The 23,891-nt window shown below is 42.9% G+C and overlaps 1 protein-coding gene across 2 annotated transcripts in view; it reads right to left on the reverse strand.

Moving 5' to 3' along the window:
• Positions 1–23,891, reverse strand: part of atf6 (activating transcription factor 6) — a 124,525-nt gene that overhangs the window by 42,113 nt on the left and 58,521 nt on the right. For both annotated transcript variants that reach the window (XM_071346491.1, XM_071346492.1), the window contains exons 11-14: positions 20,306–20,404; positions 8,738–8,840; positions 4,287–4,351; positions 588–699 (exon numbers count right to left, since the gene is read on the reverse strand). In XM_071346491.1, the coding sequence (XP_071202592.1) occupies positions 588–699; positions 4,287–4,351; positions 8,738–8,840; positions 20,306–20,404 (379 nt within the window). The remainder of the gene's footprint in view (positions 1–587; positions 700–4,286; positions 4,352–8,737; positions 8,841–20,305; positions 20,405–23,891) is intronic.

A 23,891-nucleotide genomic window follows, 5' to 3' on the forward strand; every position in this document is an offset into this window, starting at 1 on the left:
TCACCCTGCATCTGTGATGTTCTACCTAGACAATACATCACAGACATGTACAGGCTTTCACCCTGCATCTGTGATGTTCTACCTAGACAATACATCACAGACATGTACAGGCTTTCACCCTGCATCTGTGATGTTCTACCTAGACAATACATCACAGACATGTACATTTGAGTCACATTTGAGGCATCTCATTGTTCCCTCTCTCTTCGAGAGAAAACATCAGGTCTCTCCTTTAGAAGAGTGAGGAGCACACAGGGTGGCCAAGAAGAGCGGAGCAAACATTTGCAGTGTTTTTCCTTTTACATGTTATTAATAATCCATAAGTCGATCCATATGTATCCCATCAGCTTTTGCAGTGTTTCTCTAACCAGCCCTAGGGACATGGAAATAATGTCTCTGGAAGCCTGCTACTAAATCCCCCCCCCTTAGCTGACATCTACTCAGTAATATAAATCAACTATCAAACATTATTTTATGTGAACTAGCCAGCAGGTATAGATTATGTTCAGGTTACCTTTGAAGTGGTATAATATGTATAAATAACTTAAATCAAATGAACGAACGTTCTAAAGTCATTCCAAACTCACCCTGCGGAAAGACACCACGTAGAAGGTGTCTCCACGGCGATGAATCTCGTCAAAGAAGTCGTTGTAGGTGCGGTGAGGAGCGTAGTACACCTGCAGCTCATTACCTGGGCTCCTGTGGGGGAGAGAGAGACAAATACAATATTTACTTCAGTTACAGGCTCCGCTGTATACAACAATCACCAGAACGGATTCTAAACTCCTTTCCTCAGGGACATTTGCATGAATACGCAGTTGAGCTTTTGTTTTCACAGGAATCAAACATATTCATCTTGTACTGCAAGAATGCACAACAGATGTAATACATTTTGACAGAGTTGATCAAATCTACAGCCAAAACATCAGGAGAACACACCACTACACACCAGCCTCAGTCTTAGGACCTCACAAGCCCTAGTCACACCAGCCCTAGTCACACCAGCCCTAGTCACACCAGCCCTAGTCACACCAGCCCTAGTCACACCAGCCCTAGTCACACCAGCCCTAGTCACACCAGCCCTAGTCACACCAGCCCTAGTCACACCAGCCCTAGTCACACCAGCCCTAGACACACCAGCCCTAGTCACACCAGCCCTAGACACACCAGCCCTAGTCACACCAGCCCTAGTCACACCAGCCTCAGTCTTAGGACCTCACAAGCCCTAGTCACACCAGCCCTAGTCACACCAGCCCTAGTCACACCAGCCCTAGTCACACCAGCCTCAGTCTTAGGACCTCACAAGCCCTAGTCACACCAGCCCTAGTCACACCAGCCCCAGTCACACCAGCCCTAGTCACACAAGCCCTAGTCACACCAGCCCTAGTCACACCAGCCCTAGTCACACCAGCCCTAGTCACACCAGCCCTAGTCACACCAGCCCTAGACACACCAGCCCTAGTCACACCAGCCCTAGACACACCAGCCCTAGTCACACCAGCCCTAGTCACACCAGCCCTAGTCACACCAGCCCTAGTCACACCAGCCCTAGTCACACCAGCCCTAGACACACCAGCCCTAGTCACACCAGCCCTAGACACACCAGCCCTAGTCACACCAGCCCTAGTCACACCAGCCCTAGTCACACCAGCCCTAGTTACACCAGCCCTAGACACACCAGCCCTAGTCACACCAGCCCTAGTCACACCAGCCCTAGTCACACCAGCCCTAGTCACACCAGCCCTAGACACACCAGCCCTAGTCACACCAGCCCTAGTCACACCAGCCCTAGTCACACCAGCCCTAGTCACACCAGCCCTAGACACACCAGCCCTAGTCACACCAGCCCTAGTCACACCAGCCCTAGTCACACCAGCCCTAGTCACACCAGCCCTAGTCACACCAGCCCTAGTCACACCAGCCCTAGTCATTGATCACGTTTACACACTAATATCCTGTTATTATTCGGGATACTTAACGTCATACCCCATTTACAATAACCCCCCCAAAAAACAATGTCTCCCGGTCATGAGAAACCTGGATAAGATGCCTGAGATTTGCTGATCTTAGTCGGGATACTCTGGCATGTAAACATCTTATCCCGTTTAGTGTTTTTGCGGTCTGCACAGGGTCAGTTTCACATATCATTGGTGTTGTGTGATGATGTTTTCATCTGATTGTCAAACAAATCATTTTAAAAAGTAGGTTACCTGATCTGTTTGACACACCATACTAATTCCATCATAAATCGTTTTGCTGCTACTCCATAGTGGACCGTATAGTCTACTGGCTTAGGCTACTTTCACCCTCATTTAGATATGTTTCTGCTAATATGTTCTGCTTATAATTTCAGACATTTGGTAGGCCATATTACTATAATTTCAGACATTTGGTAGGCCATATTACTATAATTTCAGACATTTGGTAGGCCATATTACTATAATTTCAGACATTTGGTAGGCCATATTATAAATAATTTCAGACATTTGGTAGGCCATATTACTATAATTTCAGACATTTGGTAGGCCATATTACTATAATTTCAGACATTTGGTAGGCCATATTACTATAATTTCCGACATAGGCCATTTGTTTGTCAACTATAGTTTGATACACACGGCTACATTTGTCATAACTTGTTGTCCCAGAAGAGTAAATGAACTAGGGCTCAGCTGAATTTAAATTTGACCTTTATTTAACTAGGCAAATCAGTTAAAAACGAATTCTTATTTTCAATGACGACCTAGGAACAGTCTTACATAGATAGAATGAATGCATTAGTAATCTAGTTTACACCGGCAAAGTTGTCTGTTTCGTTTAGGGACCGGGGAGAAAATACAATACATTTCAAAACAGTGGAAAGATTGTTCCCATAGCAAAAATGTACAAATGTCATCAGCTTGACCAGTTTTAAGGAAATGAAAAGCTGAGAAAACTATGAAACATGTTTCTGATAAGACTTCAGTTTGTCTTGGGTGCATAACTTTGTGGTTGAAATACTGTCTGCTTGCATAATAGTGTCAAATATAACAGTTATATGCACAGCACACTTGTGTTTTCTCAAGAGATACTGAAAGAAATCGTATTTCCTCACTCCTGTTCCCGAGACAAAATGTAGATTTTGTTGTAGAATTTTACTGCAAGAAATGCATAATTCTGCATGAGTTAATATTATATGTGAGAGGTTATGGACCTACAGTCAGTGTCCAGATTTCAGTTACTATTCCATTTTACACTTATGAACTTAAATGAAGAATATTCTGTTTATTCATGGAAACAGGGATACTTGTGAGCGGGATATCAAAAGGTGCATGTAAACAGCTTATCCCGCATAAGACCTTCAGCGTGATATGAGCTACTATCTGGGAAAACTGTGAGCATGTAAACGTGGTCCTTCTCTGCAGTCTGTATCCCACTTTAATGACAGACAGTCAGGGTCAAGGTTAAAGGTTTGGCAAGGCCTGCTACTATGCCCCAGAGTGTCTGGTTGGCCATCAACTTGATTTTCAAATGTGGGAAAGTCAAAAGCATGAGGAAAATGTAGGACCAAAATAACATATGATTGCAAACAGAAACATTAGTCCTCTTGGGGCACAAATACAAAATGTCATATTTAGAAAATTATAATTTTTCCATTTCATACTAAAAGCAGAACTTGTACTGCAAGTGAATATGTCCGTTTTTAATGTTGTATGGTGTCCTGAAAAGTTGAAAGCTGTTTTACAAATTGGATTTACAAATGGGAAAAGCTTTGTGAGGCCAAAAACTCAAACGTCCATAAGGCAGATCTAAGAGTGTAAGTCAAAAAGCCAGCAGTAAAGACATCTGATAGATACTCCCAGGCAGACTGACACAGTAAAGACATCTGATAGATACTCCCTGGCAGACTGACACAGTAAAGACATCTGATAGATACTCCCTGGCAGACTGACACAGTAAAGATATCTGATATACTCCCTGGCAGACTGACACAGTAAAGACATCTGATAGACACTCCCTGGCAGACTGACGGTCTGAACACTGGAATAAGGTAAACATACATACATCTAGAAATCAGATATGTTGTATATATACACTCCTCCACTTTTAAACAACTTTGTTTCTATTGAACATGCCATACTAATAAAGGCATTTTAATTAATTATATGAAGAGTGCCTTGGTCCTCCTTTCTTTTTGATGACCAATTTACACCTTTTACCAAAGAGCACCTTCTATCTACCAAAATATACTATAGTGTACCTTAGTAGCGCTTCCCTTCCTCCTCTTTCTACACTCCTCCACTTACTTCTCTGTGGAGTCAGTGTACTGGACTGTTAGGACCTGGGACACCTCAGCCTTCTTATCCTCTTTCTGTATGGAGAGAGACAGAGAGAGAGGAGAGAGAAAGTGAGACAGAGGAGAGAGAGAAAGAGACAGAGGAGAGAGAGAAAGAGACAGAGGAGAGAGAGAAAGAGACAGGAGACAGGAGAGAGAGAGTGAGACAGAGGAGAGAGAGAAAGAGACAGAGGAGACAGAGAAAGAGACAGGAGACAGAGGAGAGAGAGAGAGGAGACAGAGGAGAGAGAGACAGAGACAGAGGAGAGAGAAGGAGACAGAGACAGAGGAGAGAGAGAGACAGAGACAGAGAGAGAGAGAGAGAAAGAGACAGAGAGAGAGAGAGAGAAAGAGACAGAGAGAAAGAGACAGGAGACAGAGGAGAGAGAGACAGAGGAGAGAGAGAGGAGAGAGAAAGAGAGAGGAGAGAGAGACAGAGACAGAGGAGAGAGAGACAGAGGAGAGAGAGGCAGAGAGAGAGGAGAGAGAGAGAGTTAGTTAGTGGTTAGAACATTTTAATGAAGTGAAGTGAAAACTACTGTAGATAAATTTGTTGGCTATGTACGTTGGTACAGTATAGTATGTTGGTACAGTACAGTATGTTGGTACAGTACAGTATGTTGGTACAGTATGTTGGTACAGTATAGTATGTTGGTACAGTACAGTATGTTGGTACAGTACAGTATATGTCCAGGTGTGTATATGTTTTCATCCCACACAGTCAATGACAAGCTCCCTGGCCTCCTTTATTCCAGCAGAGAGCTGGGTGACACTCTATCCATTTCAGGAAGATGTCACATCATCAAGGCTGTGTTTACACAGGCAGCCCAATTCAGATTTTCTTTTGCCACTAATTGGTCTTTTGACAAATCAGATCACATCTTTTGCCAATAATTGGGCAAAAGATCAGAATTGGGCTTCCTGTGTAAACACATCCCAAGTCACTGACCACCTCTACCTCAGGGGCCATGCCAGCCACACAGTTTCCCCCAGACAAATGACATCGCTCCAGGCATAACTCAAGTGTTTTTTCTTGTGGGAACATAGCTGGGCCCTCCTGGGCTTAATGGATGGTTCTCATTAAAACCTTCAAACCAAGGCCTCAGTGAAACAGCTAGCTGTGAATACCTCCCAAACAAATGGCTCAAAACTAAAAACAGACATGTCTCTATGCTCATTTATTTGAATGAGTAGAAATTAAATCAAAAATGCTAATGTTGTTTCTATTCAACTGGGCGGCTAAGACTTTTCCAAGTAGTCATGCTGGGTCAGGGGGCTGTGTGTGGTACATACAGGGAAATCAGAGGTGTTTCAGGGGGCTGTGTATGGTAAATACAGGGAAAACAGAGGCGTGTCACGTTTCAGATGGGCTGTGTATGGTAATACAGGGAAAACAGAGGCGTGTCACGTTTCAGATGGGCTGTGTATGGTACATACAGGGAAAACAGAGGTGTGTCACGTTTCAGATGGGCTGTGTATGGTACATACAGGGAAAACAGAGGTGTGTCACGTTTCAGGGGGCTGTGTATGGTACATACAGGGAAAACAAAAGGTTCAGCTCATTGCTGAACAACTCAACTGTTTCCTTTCAGTAGAAACTCACTCAGTCATTCTGACTTAACTAAGCCACAGGTTTCTTGTTGAACAGTTCACTTTACCTGCTTCACATTTACAAACTATCAATATTACTTCAATTAGCTAACCTCCTAGCTTCACATTACAAACTATCAATATTACTTCAATTAGCTAACCTCCTAGCTTCACATTACAAACTATCAATATTACTTCAATTAGCTAACCTCCTAGCTTCACATTACAAACTATCAATATTACTTCAATTCGCTAACCTCCCAGCTTCACAGAACATTAACACAAGTACAAATCCTTTCTTGAAACTAAATCATGATAGTCTACTAAATGTCCTGTCCAATAAACAAACAAACTTATCCTCAATCTTTCCACCTCTACATCTGTCCAATAAACAAACACTCTGAGTTAGTGGACCTGCTCACTCCTAAAAACACGTTGTAGAGTGGTGCTGTTCTGTACTGGAATCCTTCAACATGTTGGAATCACCCAAGAACCCAAGAAGTCTATAGGGGTCCTGGGAAAATATATCTCCAGGTTCTCTGACACAGTGCCTGTGTGGACTGGAGAGAGTGGGAGTATTGGACTGTCATGGGATAACACATCCACCCGTCATCAGCTGACATAAGACTGTTTAGATGAGGGATTGGTTCATTCTGCTAAACAAAGAGGAAGAGAGAGAGCAGAGGGGAAAGTGATTACTAAAATCCTTCCTCTAACAGTTGTGTTTACTTTCCCAAGACTGCTGGATTAGGTTCATTCCCATGAAGAGAGAGGGAGAGGGGAGGAAGAGAGGGAGAGGGGAGGAAGAGAGTGTGGCAGGGTAGAGAGGATAAAAATAGTCGAAAGAAATCCAAAAGACCTAAGAATTTAAAACATGAACTGACGTAACATAACAGATCGGTTATTAAACTGGCGTAACATCACAGATCGGTTATTAAACTGACGTAACATAACAGATCGGTTATTAAACTGACGTAACATCACAGATCGGTTATCAAACTGACGTAACAGATCGGTTATCAAACTGGCGTAACAGACCGGTTATTAAACTGACGTTACGTAACAGACCGGTTATTAAACTGACGTTACGTAACAGACCGGTTATTAAACTGACGTTACGTAACAGACCGGTTATTAAACTGACGTTACGTAACAGACCGGTTATTAAACTGACGTTACGTAACAGACCGGTTATTAAACTGACGTTACGTAACAGACCGGTTATTAAACTGACGTTACGTAACAGACCGGTTATTAAACTGACGTAACGTAACAGATCGGTTATTAAACTGACGTAACATCACAGATCGGTTATCAAACTGACGTAACAGATCGGTTATCAAACTGGCGTAATAGATCGGTTATCAAACTGGCGTAACAGACCGGTTATTAAACTGACGTTACGTAACAGACCGGTTATTAAACTGACGTTACGTAACAGACCGGTTATTAAACTGACGTTACGTAACAGACCGGTTATTAAACTGACGTTACGTAACAGACCGGTTATTAAACTGACGTTACGTAACAGACCGGTTATTAAACTGACGTTACGTAACAGACCGGTTATTAAACTGACGTTACGTAACAGACCGGTTATTAAACTGACGTTACGTAACAGACCGGTTATTAAACTGACGTTACGTAACAGACCGGTTATTAAACTGACGCTACGTAACAGACCGGTTATTAAACTGACGTTACGTAACAGACCGGTTATTAAACTGACGCTACGTAACAGACCGGTTATTAAACTGACGTTACGTAACAGACCGGTTATTAAACTGACGTTACGTAACAGACCGGTTATTAAACTGACGTTACGTAACAGACCGGTTATTAAGCTGACGTTACGTAACAGACCGGTTATTAAGCTGACGTTACGTAACAGACCGGTTATTAAACTGACGTTACGTAACAGATCGGTTATTAAACTGACGTAACGTAACAGATCGGTTATTAAACTGACGTTACGTAACAGATCGGTTATTAAACTGACGTTACGTAACAGATCGGTTATTAAACTGACGTTACGTAACAGATCGGTTATTAAACTGACGTAACGTAACAGATCGGTTATTAAACTGACGTAACAGATCGGTTATTAAACTGGCGTAACAGATCGGTTATTAAACTGACGTAACATAACAGATCGGTTATTAAACTGACGTAACATAACAGATCGGTTATTAAACTGGCGTAACATCACAGATCGGTTATTAAACTGACGTAACATAACAGATCGGTTATTAAACTGACGTAACATAACAGATCGGTTATTAAACTGACGTAACATCACAGATCGGTTATTAAACTGACGTAACATCACAGATCGGTTATTAAACTGGCGTAACATCACAGATCGGTTATTAAACTGACGTAACATAACAGATCGGTTATTAAACTGACGTAACATAACAGATCGGTTATTAAACTGACGTAACATCACAGATCGGTTATTAAACTGGCGTAACATCACAGATCGGTTATTAAACTGACGTAACATAACAGATCGGTTATTAAACTGACGTAACATCACAGATTGGTTATTAAACTGACGTAACATCACAGATCGGTTATTAAACTGACGTAACATCACAGATTGGTTATTAAACTGACGTAACATAACAGATCGGTTATTGTACAGTTTGAAAATCTTAGTTTATTATATGTGTGAGTGTGTGTGTGTCAGTGTGTGTCAGTGTGTGTGTGTGTTGGTGTGTGTGCGTGTGTGTGTGTTGATGTGTGTGTGTGTGTGTGTGTGTGTGTGTGCGTGTGTCAGTGCGTGTGTGTAGGGTGCTGCTTTACTAGATGCATCAGTACTGTGCGTACAGGGATAGTCCTGTTGGCTCGGTGTTGGCTGTTGCTCATGCGTCTGGTCTTGGTCCGCTCCACCTCGTGTCGATGGACCCAGCCTCGCAGCTCATGGTTCAACCTGTCAATCAAATCACTGAGTCATTTAGACATTTGCACATACATGTGCACTCCGTGGACTGGAAGAGATCTGGTTGGCTGTCTCCCCCCCAAAAAATAACCGGTCTGCTTTGCTGTGATAGGTTTCTCCATCTAAAGCCTATAAGTTGTGTCCTTACTCTGTCTACATCTCAGATTTGATTTTTAATTCAGCCACTGTAGCACTTTGAGATAGTACTAATAATAATAAAACACTTTAAATTGATAAAACTCTCTCTCTAATTAAAGCCAACAATAAGACAAAAGACTTAAAAGCCATCTAAATGGATTCAGGATGAAGGCATATCTTTATGACATGTAAAGAAACACTACATCTGATTAATTGTTCCCATAAAGCTTGGGAGCCAATTTGCTGCAGTGATGAAGAGAGTCCATATGGAGTCCAAATGCTGAACCTCCAGAATGTTCTGAGCGTGCATAAAACTAAACCTTAGATGGTTTCCATCTAACGATTGAAAAAAGAACCAGGACAGATATTCATTCACCTGAATCAGATATGGACATTGCTTTACTAAATCTTGTGGTTTAGAATGTTGTTATTTAAATGGCGTACGTAGTCTTAAGGCCTAATGTGGAGGAATTAGAGATGGGACTAAGTAGGGTTGTATTTTTAGAAACCCCGGTTGGAATCAGGAGGGAATAAAGAGTGAGAGGATCCTTCAACTGGGAATCCTCAAACCTTTCTAGAATTTTGTAACCCTAGAGCAGAGTGAAACAGTATTTAACCCTAGAGCAGAGTGAAACAGTATTTAACCCTAGGGCAGAGTGAAACAGTATTTAACCCTAGGAGCAGAGTGAAACAGTATATAACCCTAGAGCAGAGTGAAACAGTATTTAACCCTAGGGCAGAGTGAAACAGTATTTAACCCTAGAGCAGAGTGAAACAGTATATAACCCTAGGGCAGAGTGAAACAGTATTTAACCCTAGAGCAGAGTGAAACAGTATTTAACCCTAGGGCAGAGTGAAACAGTATATAACCCTAGGGCAGAGTGAAACAGTATTTAACCCTAGGGCAGAGTGAAACAGTATTTAACCCTAGAGCAGAGTGAAACAGTATATAACCCTAGAGCAGAGTGAAACAGTATTTAACCCTAGAGCAGAGTGAAACAGTATTTAACCCTAGGGCAGAGTGAAACAGTATTTAACCCTAGGGCAGAGTGAAACAGTATATAACCCTAGGGCAGAGTGAAACAGTATTTAACCCTAGGGCAGAGTGAAACAGTATATAACCCTAGGGCAGAGTGAAACAGTATTTAACCCTAGAGCAGAGTGAAACAGTATTTAACCCTAGAGCAGAGTGAAACAGTATTTAACCCTAGAGCAGAGTGAAACAGTATTTAACCCTAGGGCAGAGTGAAACAGTATATAACCCTAGGGCAGAGTGAAACAGTATATAACCCTAGGGCAGAGTGAAACAGTATATAACCCTAGGGCAGAGTGAAACAGTATATAACCCTAGAGCAGAGTGAAACAGTATATAACCCTAGGGCAGAGTGAAACAGTATTTAACCCTAGGGCAGAGTGAAACAGTATATAACCCTAGAGCAGAGTGAAACAGTATTTAACCCTAGAGCAGAGTGAAACAGTATTTAACCCTAGGGCAGAGTGAAACAGTATATAACCCTAGGGCAGAGTGAAACAGTATTTAACCCTAGGGCAGAGTGAAACAGTATATAACCCTAGAGCAGAGTGAAACAGTATATAACCCTAGAGCAGAGTGAAACAGTATTTAACCCTAGGGCAGAGTGAAACAGTATATAACCCTAGGGCAGAGTGAAACAGTATTTAACCCTAGGGCAGAGTGAAACAGTATTTAACCCTAGAGCAGAGTGAAACAGTATTTAACCCTAGAGCAGAGTGAAACAGTATATAACCCTAGGGCAGAGTGAAACAGTATATAACCCTAGGGCAGAGTGAAACAGTATATAACCCTAGGGCAGAGTGAAACAGTATATAACCCTAGGGCAGAGTGAAACAGTATTTAACCCTAGGGCAGAGTGAAACAGTATTTAACCCTAGGGCAGAGTGAAACAGTATTTAACCCTAGAGCAGAGTGAAACAGTATATAACCCTAGAGCAGAGTGAAACAGTATTTAACCCTAGGGGCAGAGTGAAACAGTATTTAACCCTAGGGGCAGAGTGAAACAGTATTTAACCCTAGGGGCAGAGTGAAACAGTATTTAACCCTAGAGCAGAGTGAAACAGTATATAACCCTAGAGCAGAGTGAAACAGTATATAACCCTAGAGCAGAGTGAAACAGTATATAACCCTAGAGCAGAGTGAAACAGTATTTAACCCTAGGGCAGAGTGAAACAGTATTTAACCCTAGGGCAGAGTGAAACAGTATTTAACACTAGGGCAGAGTGAAACAGTATATAACCCTAGGGCAGAGTGAAACAGTATATAACCCTAGGGCAGAGTGAAACAGTATATAACCCTAGGGCAGAGTGAAACAGTATTTAACCCTAGGGCAGAGTGAAACAGTATTTAACCCTAGAGCAGAGTGAAACAGTATTTAACCCTAGGGCAGAGTGAAACAGTATTTAACCCTAGAGCAGAGTGAAACAGTATATAACCCTAGGGCAGAGTGAAACAGTATATAACCCTAGGGCAGAGTGAAACAGTATATAACCCTAGGGCAGAGTGAAACAGTATTTAACCCTAGGGCAGAGTGAAACAGTATATAACCCTAGAGCAGAGTGAAACAGTATTTAACCCTAGGGCAGAGTGAAACAGTATTTAACCCTAGAGCAGAGTGAAACAGTATATAACCCTAGGGCAGAGTGAAACAGTATTTAACCCTAGGGCAGAGTGAAACAGTATATAACCCTAGAGCAGAGTGAAACAGTATATAACCATAGAGCAGAGTGAAACAGTATATAACCCTAGAGCAGAGTGAAACAGTATTTAACCCTAGGGCAGAGTGAAACAGTATTTAACCCTAGGGCAGAGTGAAACAGTATATAACCCTAGAGCAGAGTGAAACAGTATATAACCCTAGAGCAGAGTGAAACAGTATATAACCCTAGAGCAGAGTGAAACAGTATTTAACCCTAGGAGCAGAGTGAAACAGTATTTAACCCTAGGGCAGAGTGAAACAGTATATAACCCTAGGAGCAGAGTGAAACAGTATTTAACCCTAGGGCAGAGTGAAACAGTATTTAACCCTAGGAGCAGAGTGAAACAGTATTTAACCCTAGGGCAGAGTGAAACAGTATTTAACCCTAGGAGCAGAGTGAAACAGTATTTAACCCTAGGGCAGAGTGAAACAGTATTTAACCCTAGGAGCAGAGTGAAACAGTATTTAACCCTAGGGCAGAGTGAAACAGTATTTAACCCTAGGGCAGAGTGAAACAGTATTTAACCCTAGGGCAGAGTGAAACAGTATATAACCCTAGGAGCAGAGTGAAACAGTATTTAACCCTAGAGCAGAGTGAAACAGTATATAACCCTAGAGCAGAGTGAAACAGTATTTAACCCTAGGAGCAGAGTGAAACAGTATTTAACCCTAGGGCAGAGTGAAACAGTATATAACCCTAGGAGCAGAGTGAAACAGTATTTAACCCTAGGGCAGAGTGAAACAGTATTTAACCCTAGGAGCAGAGTGAAACAGTATTTAACCCTAGGGCAGAGTGAAACAGTATTTAACCCTAGGAGCAGAGTGAAACAGTATTTAACCCTAGGGCAGAGTGAAACAGTATTTAACCCTAGGAGCAGAGTGAAACAGTATTTAACCCTAGGGCAGAGTGAAACAGTATTTAACCCTAGGGCAGAGTGAAACAGTATTTAACCCTAGGGCAGAGTGAAACAGTATATAACCCTAGGAGCAGAGTGAAACAGTATTTAACCCTAGGGCAGAGTGAAACAGTATTTAACCCTAGGAGCAGAGTGAAACAGTATTTAACCCTAGGGCAGAGTGAAACAGTATTTAACCCTAGGGCAGAGTGAAACAGTATATAACCCTAGGAGCAGAGTGAAACAGTATATAACCCTAGGGCAGAGTGAAACAGTATTTAACCCTAGAGCAGAGTGAAACAGTATTTAACCCTAGGGCAGAGTGAAACAGTATTTAACCCTAGGGCAGAGTGAAACAGTATTTAACCCTAGGAGCAGAGTGAAACAGTATTTAACCCTAGGGCAGAGTGAAACAGTATTTAACCCTAGGAGCAGAGTGAAACAGTATTTAACCCTAGGGCAGAGTGAAACAGTATTTAACCCTAGGGCAGAGTGAAACAGTATTTAACCCTAGGGCAGAGTGAAACAGTATATAACCCTAGGAGCAGAGTGAAACAGTATTTAACCCTAGGGCAGAGTGAAACAGTATTTAACCCTAGGAGCAGAGTGAAACAGTATTTAACCCTAGGGCAGAGTGAAACAGTATTTAACCCTAGGGCAGAGTGAAACAGTATATAACCCTAGGAGCAGAGTGAAACAGTATATAACCCTAGGGCAGAGTGAAACAGTATTTAACCCTAGAGCAGAGTGAAACAGTATTTAACCCTAGGGCAGAGTGAAACAGTATTTAACCCTAGGGCAGAGTGAAACAGTATTTAACCCTAGGGCAGAGTGAAACAGTATATAACCCTAGAGCAGAGTGAAACAGTATTTAACCCTAGGGCAGAGTGAAACAGTATTTAACCCTAGAGCAGAGTGAAACAGTATTTAACCCTAGGGCAGAGTGAAACAGTATATAACCCTAGGGCAGAGTGAAACAGTATATAACCCTAGGGCAGAGTGAAACAGTATTTAACCCTAGAGCAGAGTGAAACAGTATATAACCCTAGGGCAGAGTGAAACAGTATTTAACCCTAGGGCAGAGTGAAACAGTATTTAACCCTAGGGCAGAGTGAAACAGTATATAACCCTAGGGCAGAGTGAAACAGTATATAACCCTAGGGCAGAGTGAAACAGTATTTAACCCTAGGGGCAGAGTGAAACAGTATATAACCCTAGAGCAGAGTGAAACAGTATATAACCCTAGGGCAGAGTGAAACAGTATTTAACCCTAGGGCAGAGTGAAACAGTATATAACCCTAGAGCAGAGTGAAACAGTATTTAACCCTAGGGGCAGAGTGAAACAGTATTTAACCCTAGGAGCAGAGTGAAACAGTATTTAACCCTAGGGCAGAGTGAAACAGTATTTAACCCTAGGGCAGAGTGAAACAGTATATAACCCTAGGGGCAGAGTGAAACAGTATATAACCCTAGAGCAGAGTGAAACAGTATATAACCCTAGAGCAGAGTGAAACAGTATATAACCCTAGAGCAGAGTGAAACAGTATATAACCCTAGAGCAGAGTGAAACAGTATATAACCCTAGAGCAGAGTGAAACAGTATTTAACCCTAGGAGCAGAGTGAAACAGTATTTAACCCTAGGGCAGAGTGAAACAGTATATAACCCTAGGAGCAGAGTGAAACAGTATTTAACCCTAGGGCAGAGTGAAACAGTATTTAACCCTAGGAGCAGAGTGAAACAGTATTTAACCCTAGGGCAGAGTGAAACAGTATTTAACCCTAGGAGCAGAGTGAAACAGTATTTAACCCTAGGGCAGAGTGAAACAGTATTTAACCCTAGGAGCAGAGTGAAACAGTATTTAACCCTAGGGCAGAGTGAAACAGTATTTAACCCTAGGGCAGAGTGAAACAGTATTTAACCCTGGGGCAGAGTGAAACAGTATATAACCCTAGGAGCAGAGTGAAACAGTATTTAACCCTAGGGCAGAGTGAAACAGTATTTAACCCTAGGAGCAGAGTGAAACAGTATTTAACCCTAGGGCAGAGTGAAACAGTATTTAACCCTAGGGCAGAGTGAAACAGTATATAACCCTAGGAGCAGAGTGAAACAGTATATAACCCTAGGGCAGAGTGAAACAGTATTTAACCCTAGGGCAGAGTGAAACAGTATTTAACCCTAGGGCAGAGTGAAACAGTATTTAACCCTAGGGCAGAGTGAAACAGTATTTAACCCTAGGGCAGAGTGAAACAGTATTTAACCCTAGGGCAGAGTGAAACAGTATATAACCCTAGAGCAGAGTGAAACAGTATTTAACCCTAGGGCAGAGTGAAACAGTATTTAACCCTAGAGCAGAGTGAAACAGTATTTAACCCTAGGGCAGAGTGAAACAGTATATAACCCTAGGGCAGAGTGAAACAGTATTTAACCCTAGGGCAGAGTGAAACAGTATTTAACCCTAGAGCAGAGTGAAACAGTATTTAACCCTAGGGGCAGAGTGAAACAGTATTTAACCCTAGGGGCAGAGTGAAACAGTATTTAACCCTAGGGGCAGATTGAAACAGTATTTAACCCTAGAGCAGAGTGAAACAGTATATAACCCTAGAGCAGAGTGAAACAGTATATAACCCTAGAGCAGAGTGAAACAGTATTTAACCCTAGGGCAGAGTGAAACAGTATTTAACCCTAGGGCAGAGTGAAACAGTATTTAACCCTAGAGCAGAGTGAAACAGTATATAACCCTAGGGCAGAGTGAAACAGTATATAACCCTAGGGCAGAGTGAAACAGTATATAACCCTAGGGCAGAGTGAAACAGTATTTAACCCTAGGGCAGAGTGAAACAGTATTTAACCCTAGAGCAGAGTGAAACAGTATTTAACCCTAGGGCAGAGTGAAACAGTATTTAACCCTAGAGCAGAGTGAAACAGTATATAACCCTAGGGCAGAGTGAAACAGTATATAACCCTAGGGCAGAGTGAAACAGTATATAACCCTAGGGCAGAGTGAAACAGTATTTAACCCTAGGGCAGAGTGAAACAGTATATAACCCTAGAGCAGAGTGAAACAGTATTTAACCCTAGGGCAGAGTGAAACAGTATTTAACCCTAGAGCAGAGTGAAACAGTATATAACCCTAGGGCAGAGTGAAACAGTATTTAACCCTAGGGCAGAGTGAAACAGTATATAACCCTAGGGCAGAGTGAAACAGTATTTAACCCTAGGGCAGAGTGAAACAGTATATAACCCTAGAGCAGAGTGAAACAGTATTTAACCCTAGAGCAGAGTGAAACAGTATATAACCCTAGGGCAGAGTGAAACAGTATTTAACCCTAAGGCAGAGTGAAACAGTATTTAACCCTAGGGCAGAGTGAAACAGTATATAACCCTAGGGCAGAGTGAAACAGTATATAACCCTAGGGCAGAGTGAAACAGTATTTAACCCTAGGGGCAGAGTGAAACAGTATATAACCCTAGAGCAGAGTGAAACAGTATATAACCCTAGGGCAGAGTGAAACAGTATTTAACCCTAGGGCAGAGTGAAACAGTATATAACCCTAGAGCAGAGTGAAACAGTATTTAACCCTAGGGGCAGAGTGAAACAGTATTTAACCCTAGGAGCAGAGTGAAACAGTATTTAACCCTAGGGCAGAGTGAAACAGTATTTAACCCTAGGGCAGAGTGAAACAGTATATAACCCTAGGGGCAGAGTGAAACAGTATATAACCCTAGAGCAGAGTGAAACAGTATATAACCCTAGAGCAGAGTGAAACAGTATATAACCCTAGAGCAGAGTGAAACAGTATATAACCCTAGAGCAGAGTGAAACAGTATATAACCCTAGAGCAGAGTGAAACAGTATTTAACCCTAGGAGCAGAGTGAAACAGTATTTAACCCTAGGGCAGAGTGAAACAGTATATAACCCTAGGAGCAGAGTGAAACAGTATTTAACCCTAGGGCAGAGTGAAACAGTATTTAACCCTAGGAGCAGAGTGAAACAGTATTTAACCCTAGGGCAGAGTGAAACAGTATTTAACCCTAGGAGCAGAGTGAAACAGTATTTAACCCTAGGGCAGAGTGAAACAGTATTTAACCCTAGGAGCAGAGTGAAACAGTATTTAACCCTAGGGCAGAGTGAAACAGTATTTAACCCTAGGGCAGAGTGAAACAGTATTTAACCCTAGGGCAGAGTGAAACAGTATATAACCCTAGGAGCAGAGTGAAACAGTATTTAACCCTAGGGCAGAGTGAAACAGTATTTAACCCTAGGAGCAGAGTGAAACAGTATTTAACCCTAGGGCAGAGTGAAACAGTATTTAACCCTAGGGCAGAGTGAAACAGTATATAACCCTAGGAGCAGAGTGAAACAGTATATAACCCTAGGGCAGAGTGAAACAGTATTTAACCCTAGAGCAGAGTGAAACAGTATTTAACCCTAGGGCAGAGTGAAACAGTATTTAACCCTAGGGCAGAGTGAAACAGTATATAACCCTAGAGCAGAGTGAAACAGTATTTAACCCTAGGGCAGAGTGAAACAGTATTTAACCCTAGGGCAGAGTGAAACAGTATATAACCCTAGGGGCAGAGTGAAACAGTATATAACCCTAGGGCAGAGTGAAACAGTATATAACCCTAGGGCAGAGTGAAACAGTATATAACCCTAGAGCAGAGTGAAACAGTATTTAACCCTAGGGCAGAGTGAAACAGTATATAACCCTAGGGGCAGAGTGAAACAGTATATAACCCTAGGGGCAGAGTGAAACAGTATATAACCCTAGGGCAGAGTGAAACAGTATATAACCCTAGGGCAGAGTGAAACAGTATATAACCCTAGGGCAGAGTGAAACAGTATTTAACCCTAGGGGCAGAGTGAAACAGTATATAGCCCTAGGGCAGAGTGAAACAGTATATAACCCTAGGGCAGAGTGAAACAGTATGTAACCCTAGAGCAGAGTGAAACAGTATTTAACCCTAGGGCAGAGTGAAACAGTATATAACCCTAGGGGCAGAGTGAAACAGTATATAACCCTAGGGGCAGAGTGAAACAGTATATAACCCTAGGGCAGAGTGAAACAGTATATAACCCTAGGGGCAGAGTGAAACAGTATATAACCCTAGGGGCAGAGTGAAACAGTATATAACCCTAGGGCAGAGTGAAACAGTATATAACCCTAGGGGCAGAGTGAAACAGTATATAACCCTAGGGGCAGAGTGAAACAGTATTTAACCCTAGGGCAGAGTGAAACAGTATATAACCCTAGGGGCAGAGTGAAACAGTATATAACCCTAGGGGCAGAGTGAAACAGTATATAACCCTAGGGCAGAGTGAAACAGTATATAACCCTAGGGGCAGAGTGAAACAGTATATAACCCTAGGGGCAGAGTGAAACAGTATATAACCCTAGGGCAGAGTGAAACAGTATATAACCCTAGGGCAGAGTGAAACAGTATATAACCCTAGAGCAGAGTGAAACAGTATATAACCCTAGGGCAGAGTGAAACAGTATATAACCCTAGAGCAGAGTGAAACAGTATATAACCCTAGGGCAGAGTGAAACAGTATATAACCCTAGGGCAGAGTGAAACAGTATATAACCCTAGAGCAGAGTGAAACAGTATATAACCCTAGGGCAGAGTGAAACAGTATATAACCCTAGGGCAGAGTGAAACAGTATATAACCCTAGAGCAGAGTGAAACAGTATATAACCCTAGGGCAGAGTGAAACAGTATATAACCCTAGGGCAGAGTGAAACAGTATATAACCCTAGGGCAGAGTGAAACAGTATATAACCCTAGGGCAGAGTGAAACAGTATATAACCCTAGGGGCAGAGTGAAACAGTATATAACCCTAGGGCAGAGTGAAACAGTATATAACCCTAGGGCAGAGTGAAACAGTTTATAACCCTAGGGCAGAGTGAAACAGTATATAACCCTAGGGGCAGAGTGAAACAGTATATAACCCTAGGGCAGAGTGAAACAGTATATAACCCTAGGGGCAGAGTGAAACAGTATATAACCCTAGGGGCAGAGTGAAACAGTATATAACCCTAGGGCAGAGTGAAACAGTATATAACCCTAGGGGCAGAGTGAAACAGTATATAACCCTAGGGGCAGAGTGAAACAGTATTTAACCCTAGGGCAGAGTGAAACAGTATATAACCCTAGGGGCAGAGTGAAACAGTATATAACCCTAGGGGCAGAGTGAAACAGTATATAACCCTAGGGCAGAGTGAAACAGTATATAACCCTAGGGCAGAGTGAAACAGTATATAACCCTAGGGGCAGAGTGAAACAGTATATAACCCTAGGGCAGAGTGAAACAGTATATAACCCTAGGGCAGAGTGAAACAGTATATAACCCTAGAGCAGAGTGAAACAGTATATAACCCTAGGGCAGAGTGAAACAGTATATAACCCTAGGGCAGAGTGAAACAGTATATAACCCTAGGGCAGAGTGAAACAGTATATAACCCTAGGGCAGAGTGAAACAGTATATAACCCTAGAGCAGAGTGAAACAGTATATAACCCTAGGGCAGAGTGAAACAGTATATAACCCTAGGGCAGAGTGAAACAGTATATAACCCTAGAGCAGAGTGAAACAGTATATAACCCTAGGGCAGAGTGAAACAGTATATAACCCTAGGGCAGAGTGAAACAGTATATAACCCTAGGGCAGAGTGAAACAGTATATAACCCTAGGGCAGAGTGAAACAGTATATAACCCTAGGGGCAGAGTGAAACAGTATATAACCCTAGGGCAGAGTGAAACAGTATATAACCCTAGGGCAGAGTGAAACAGTTTATAACCCTAGGGCAGAGTGAAACAGTATATAACCCTAGGGGCAGAGTGAAACAGTATATAACCCTAGGGCAGAGTGAAACAGTATATAACCCTAGGGCAGAGTGAAACAGTATATAACCCTAGGGCAGAGTGAAACAGTATATAACCCTAGGGGCAGAGTGAAACAGTATATAACCCTAGGGCAGAGTGAAACAGTATATAACCCTAGGGCAGAGTGAAACAGTATATAACCCTAGGGCAGAGTGAAACAGTATATAACCCTAGGGGCAGAGTGAAACAGTATATAACCCTAGGGGCAGAGTGAAACAGTATATAACCCTAGGGCAGAGTGAAACAGTATATAACCCTAGGGCAGAGTGAAACAGTATATAACCCTAGGGCAGAGTGAAACAGTATATAACCCTAGGGGCAGAGTGAAACAGTATATAACCCTAGGGCAGAGTGAAACAGTATATAACCCTAGGGCAGAGTGAAACAGTATATAACCCTAGGGCAGAGTGAAACAGTATATAACCCTAGGGGCAGAGTGAAACAGTATATAACCCTAGGGCAGAGTGAAACAGTATATAACCCTAGGGCAGAGTGAAACAGTATATAACCCTAGGGCAGAGTGAAACAGTATATAACCCTAGGGGCAGAGTGAAACAGTATATAACCCTAGGGGCAGAGTGAAACAGTATATAACCCTAGGGCAGAGTGAAACAGTATATAACCCTAGGGGCAGAGTGAAACAGTATATAACCCTAGGGCAGAGTGAAACAGTATATAACCCTAGGGCAGAGTGAAACAGTATATAACCCTAGGGCAGAGTGAAACAGTATATAACCCTAGGGCAGAGTGAAACAGTATATAACCCTAGGGCAGAGTGAAACAGCGTGTAGAACTGACCTGAGGCATTTGGTCCTGTTGACAGGCGGCAGACAGGGAGGAGGAGGTCCGAAGAACAGTGGATCCTTCTTCACCACCATCAGAGCCTTATCCTCCGAACTAAGACAGACAGACGGACGGAGGGACGGAGACAGACAGACAGAGACAGGGAGAGAGACGCAGACAGACAGGGAGACAGAGAGGGAGAACAATGAGAGAAAAGTTCAGATTTCTTTTACTTTGTCGGCAAAAAAAAAAAACGATTCTTGGATACAGGTGAGAGATTCCCCACTGTGAGGTAATGAGTGAAACCAAGACGGCACTGCCTCTGCCTACCAAGGCCACGTGGAGCCCTGAGACTACCCACAGAGTAGTGTAGCTAAGAGTCCAAATGACACTCGCAACTCTTCAATATGGAGGTCATTAATCCCACGTTAAATGATATCGGCGTGTACAGTATGTCAAACTAGGCCGTGAAACTGACATGTGCAGCATTGTGATGGGACTGACATGTGCAGAGTTGGCGGTGGGCGTGCGTTTAGGTCTGAAGACAATTTAAAAAATGATGAGTCGTACCATCCAGCAAGTGCTGATCTGTTCAATACAATGTGTCCACAGTCTGTCACAGGCTGGGGAATACCACGGACACCTTGGGGATAACGCTGCCAATAACAGAACTCTGGGATAAGCTTCGGCTGACACCGAGATATGGCACAGAGAAAAGACGAGGGAAAAGTGCAAACTCGACAACTGACGAGTTGAAATACGGTGAGTGGGCTGAGCCTAAATAATGGAAATGGAATGGGGGCCAGACTAAACACTCACAGAATATCACAACCAAGATAAAGAAAACTTACATAACACCGGGAGGGAGAGAGGCCGGGAGGGAGGGAAGGAGGCAGGGATGGAGGGAGGCAGGAAGGGATGGAGGGAGGAAGGGAGGCCAGCGTATTGGGCACAGATGCTTTGAAGAAGGTCTTGAAGGAAGGTTTTAGTTGGCGGTAACAGATGAATGGGTTTCTATAGTATGGATCTTCTGAAATCTTCCTCCATCCGGTTTCATTACCGTGCCTCTAATGTAAAGCTCTACATGAGGACTAATCCATGCTGCTTAATGTCTTTTTTTTTTTACTTCCTCAAACATCATTTAATTACATAGAATTAAATGGCTGGAGATTCAACGATAATTCTATGAGAATTCCTGGTGACTGAGGCAGTGAGTGGTTAGGAACTGATGATGTTTCAACTGTCCACCTGCAGACTCGGGGCCCCGTTACCCACGACGACGACCGACAGAACTCCACCTACCCCCTCAGTCTTTCTGTCCATCCATCTTAGCTAACGTGCCCTAGGCCTATATGCATTCGTCTCAGTGGATCCAGTTTCTCGACAGTCTGGTCTGCCAACGGTTCCGCCAGACAGAACACAGCGAACAGAACATGAAGGCCTTATAACTCAAAGCCAGGGATGAGGGGCGCAGGGCAGGGGTGCGTATTAACCCTGTCCAACTGCTGAAGAGGACCCCTGGGTTCGTTTCATAACCTCCCACCTAGTTCTGTCACCACCCTGTTACAGCTAATGTGTTCCTTCCTGCCGGAGCTGGCATAATGGCACTTGGGAGAAACGTGATACCACAGAAGAAGAAATGGTTCGTATGAAACGTGACCTGCCTCACGCATCGGCCCAGATACTACGACCCGTCATTTTAAGAAGGCACGAGAGGCTATGAAAGCTGTGCAGAAAAATTACATTTTCAAAAGAGGGCTCGCGTTCGGCACGACCAACCTCACGTCATCAGAGCGTGACGTATGCTGAATGAGAGACCTCGGTTTATTGTCGCAAAGTTGTGACAGTGTTTTCTCGTAAAGTTTGGTTTATGTACGTTTTGATTTTGGATCGCGCGATACAGCTAGCCTCAGTTGCTGTGACCACTACTATCTGTCCCAGGATCCTGCGAGACAAAAACAGTCTGAAGTTGTTTGCTGTAGCTAACTACTAGCCTAGCTATTAAGCTAGCAGGGTTTTCCACAAACAGCTTGAACACAGCCCGTGACACGGATAGCCCTTGTGGACCACGGAGGTGGCGTCTCGTGCTAATTGTGGCTGTATTCCCTGGTGCTTGTTGCTGTTTCCCTGCAACCGGACCTGGCTGGAACTGCGTGGTATGGCTACCAACTTTAGCCGACTCTGCTACCATGCCACCTAAAGCTGCAGAGGAAAATGTTTCTCTAGCGCATGTGAAAGATCTTTTAAACCAACATAAATGACTCTACAAGGAGCTGTTACAACAGCAGGAGAATAGCTTTAAGAGCTTTGTTCAAATATTGGTGGATACAACAAGTAAAATAATGTATGATCTGACCAGAGAGGTCCAGGACTTGAAAAAACGGTTTGCAATTCTCCCAGAGAGCTTGATGTGATGAAATAGGACTGCAGCAAGATGGCAACTAAGTTCACGAGAAACAACATGTCTGTGAATCTACTCTACCATAAAGGACTGTTTGGTGGAGAGCTGCAGAGATGGGTGTCCTGTGTCCCCCCAAGTGGCACAGTGGTCTACGGCACTGCATCGCAATGTTAACTGTGCCACTAGAGATTCTGGGTTTGAGTCCAGGCTCTGTCGCAGCCGGTCTGGGTTAGGGGAGGGTTTGGCCGGCAGGGATGTCCTTTTCCCATCGCGCACTAGCGACTCTTGTGGCGGGCTGGACGCAGTGCACGGTGACACGTTTCGGAGAACGCATGGCTCTCGACCTTCGCCTCTCCCAAGTCCGTACGGGAGTTGAAGCGATGAGACAAGACTAACTACCAATTGGATACCAGGAAATTGGGGAGAAAAAGGGGGAGAATTTTTTGTTGTTGGTGGTACCCTTCCCCAGATCTGTGCCTCGACACAATCCTGTCTCGGAGCTTTACGGACAATTCCTTCGACCTCATGGGTTGTTTTTTTCTCCGACACGCATAGGGCTGTGGCGGTCATGACATTATGACAGCCGGTGATTGTCAAGCAAATAACTGCCAGTCTCACAGTAATTGACCGTTAATTAACACAGCTACAAGACACTGATACAGAACTTTGGAACATCTACATTTTAAAAAATTTAATAAATCCATGTAATAAAGCCAACACCTTCACAATAAATCCATTATTTATTTTAGACAGGTCTAAAGAAACATGATATGAAGAAAATGTAGTCTATTTCAGAAGAACAGAATACTCTGAATTGGCCCTGATCTTGCTATGCCATATGGCTGCGGGCTACGCTAGTTAATTTAGCAGACAAGATTTAAAGCGGTTTAATGTGCTTCTTGCCTTATTGCACACAAGCTGGGCATCATTCACCAGTAATAATATATCATTCACAAGTGATAGGCTAATATTGACACCCATGAGACAATCCCTGATTTAATCTTGTCTTTACATACAGTTGAAGTCGAAAGTTTACATACACTTAGGTTGGAGTCATTTAAAACTTGTTTTTTAACCACTCCACAAATTTCTTGTTACAAACTACAGTTTTGGCAAGTCGGTTAGGACATCTACTTTGTGCATGACACAAGTCATTTTTCCAACAATTGTTTACAGACAGAGTGAATTATAAGTGAAATA

This window comes from Salvelinus alpinus, chromosome 16, assembly GCF_045679555.1.
Source record: "Salvelinus alpinus chromosome 16, SLU_Salpinus.1, whole genome shotgun sequence".
In the NCBI taxonomy this organism is placed as follows: domain Eukaryota; kingdom Metazoa; phylum Chordata; class Actinopteri; order Salmoniformes; family Salmonidae; genus Salvelinus; species Salvelinus alpinus.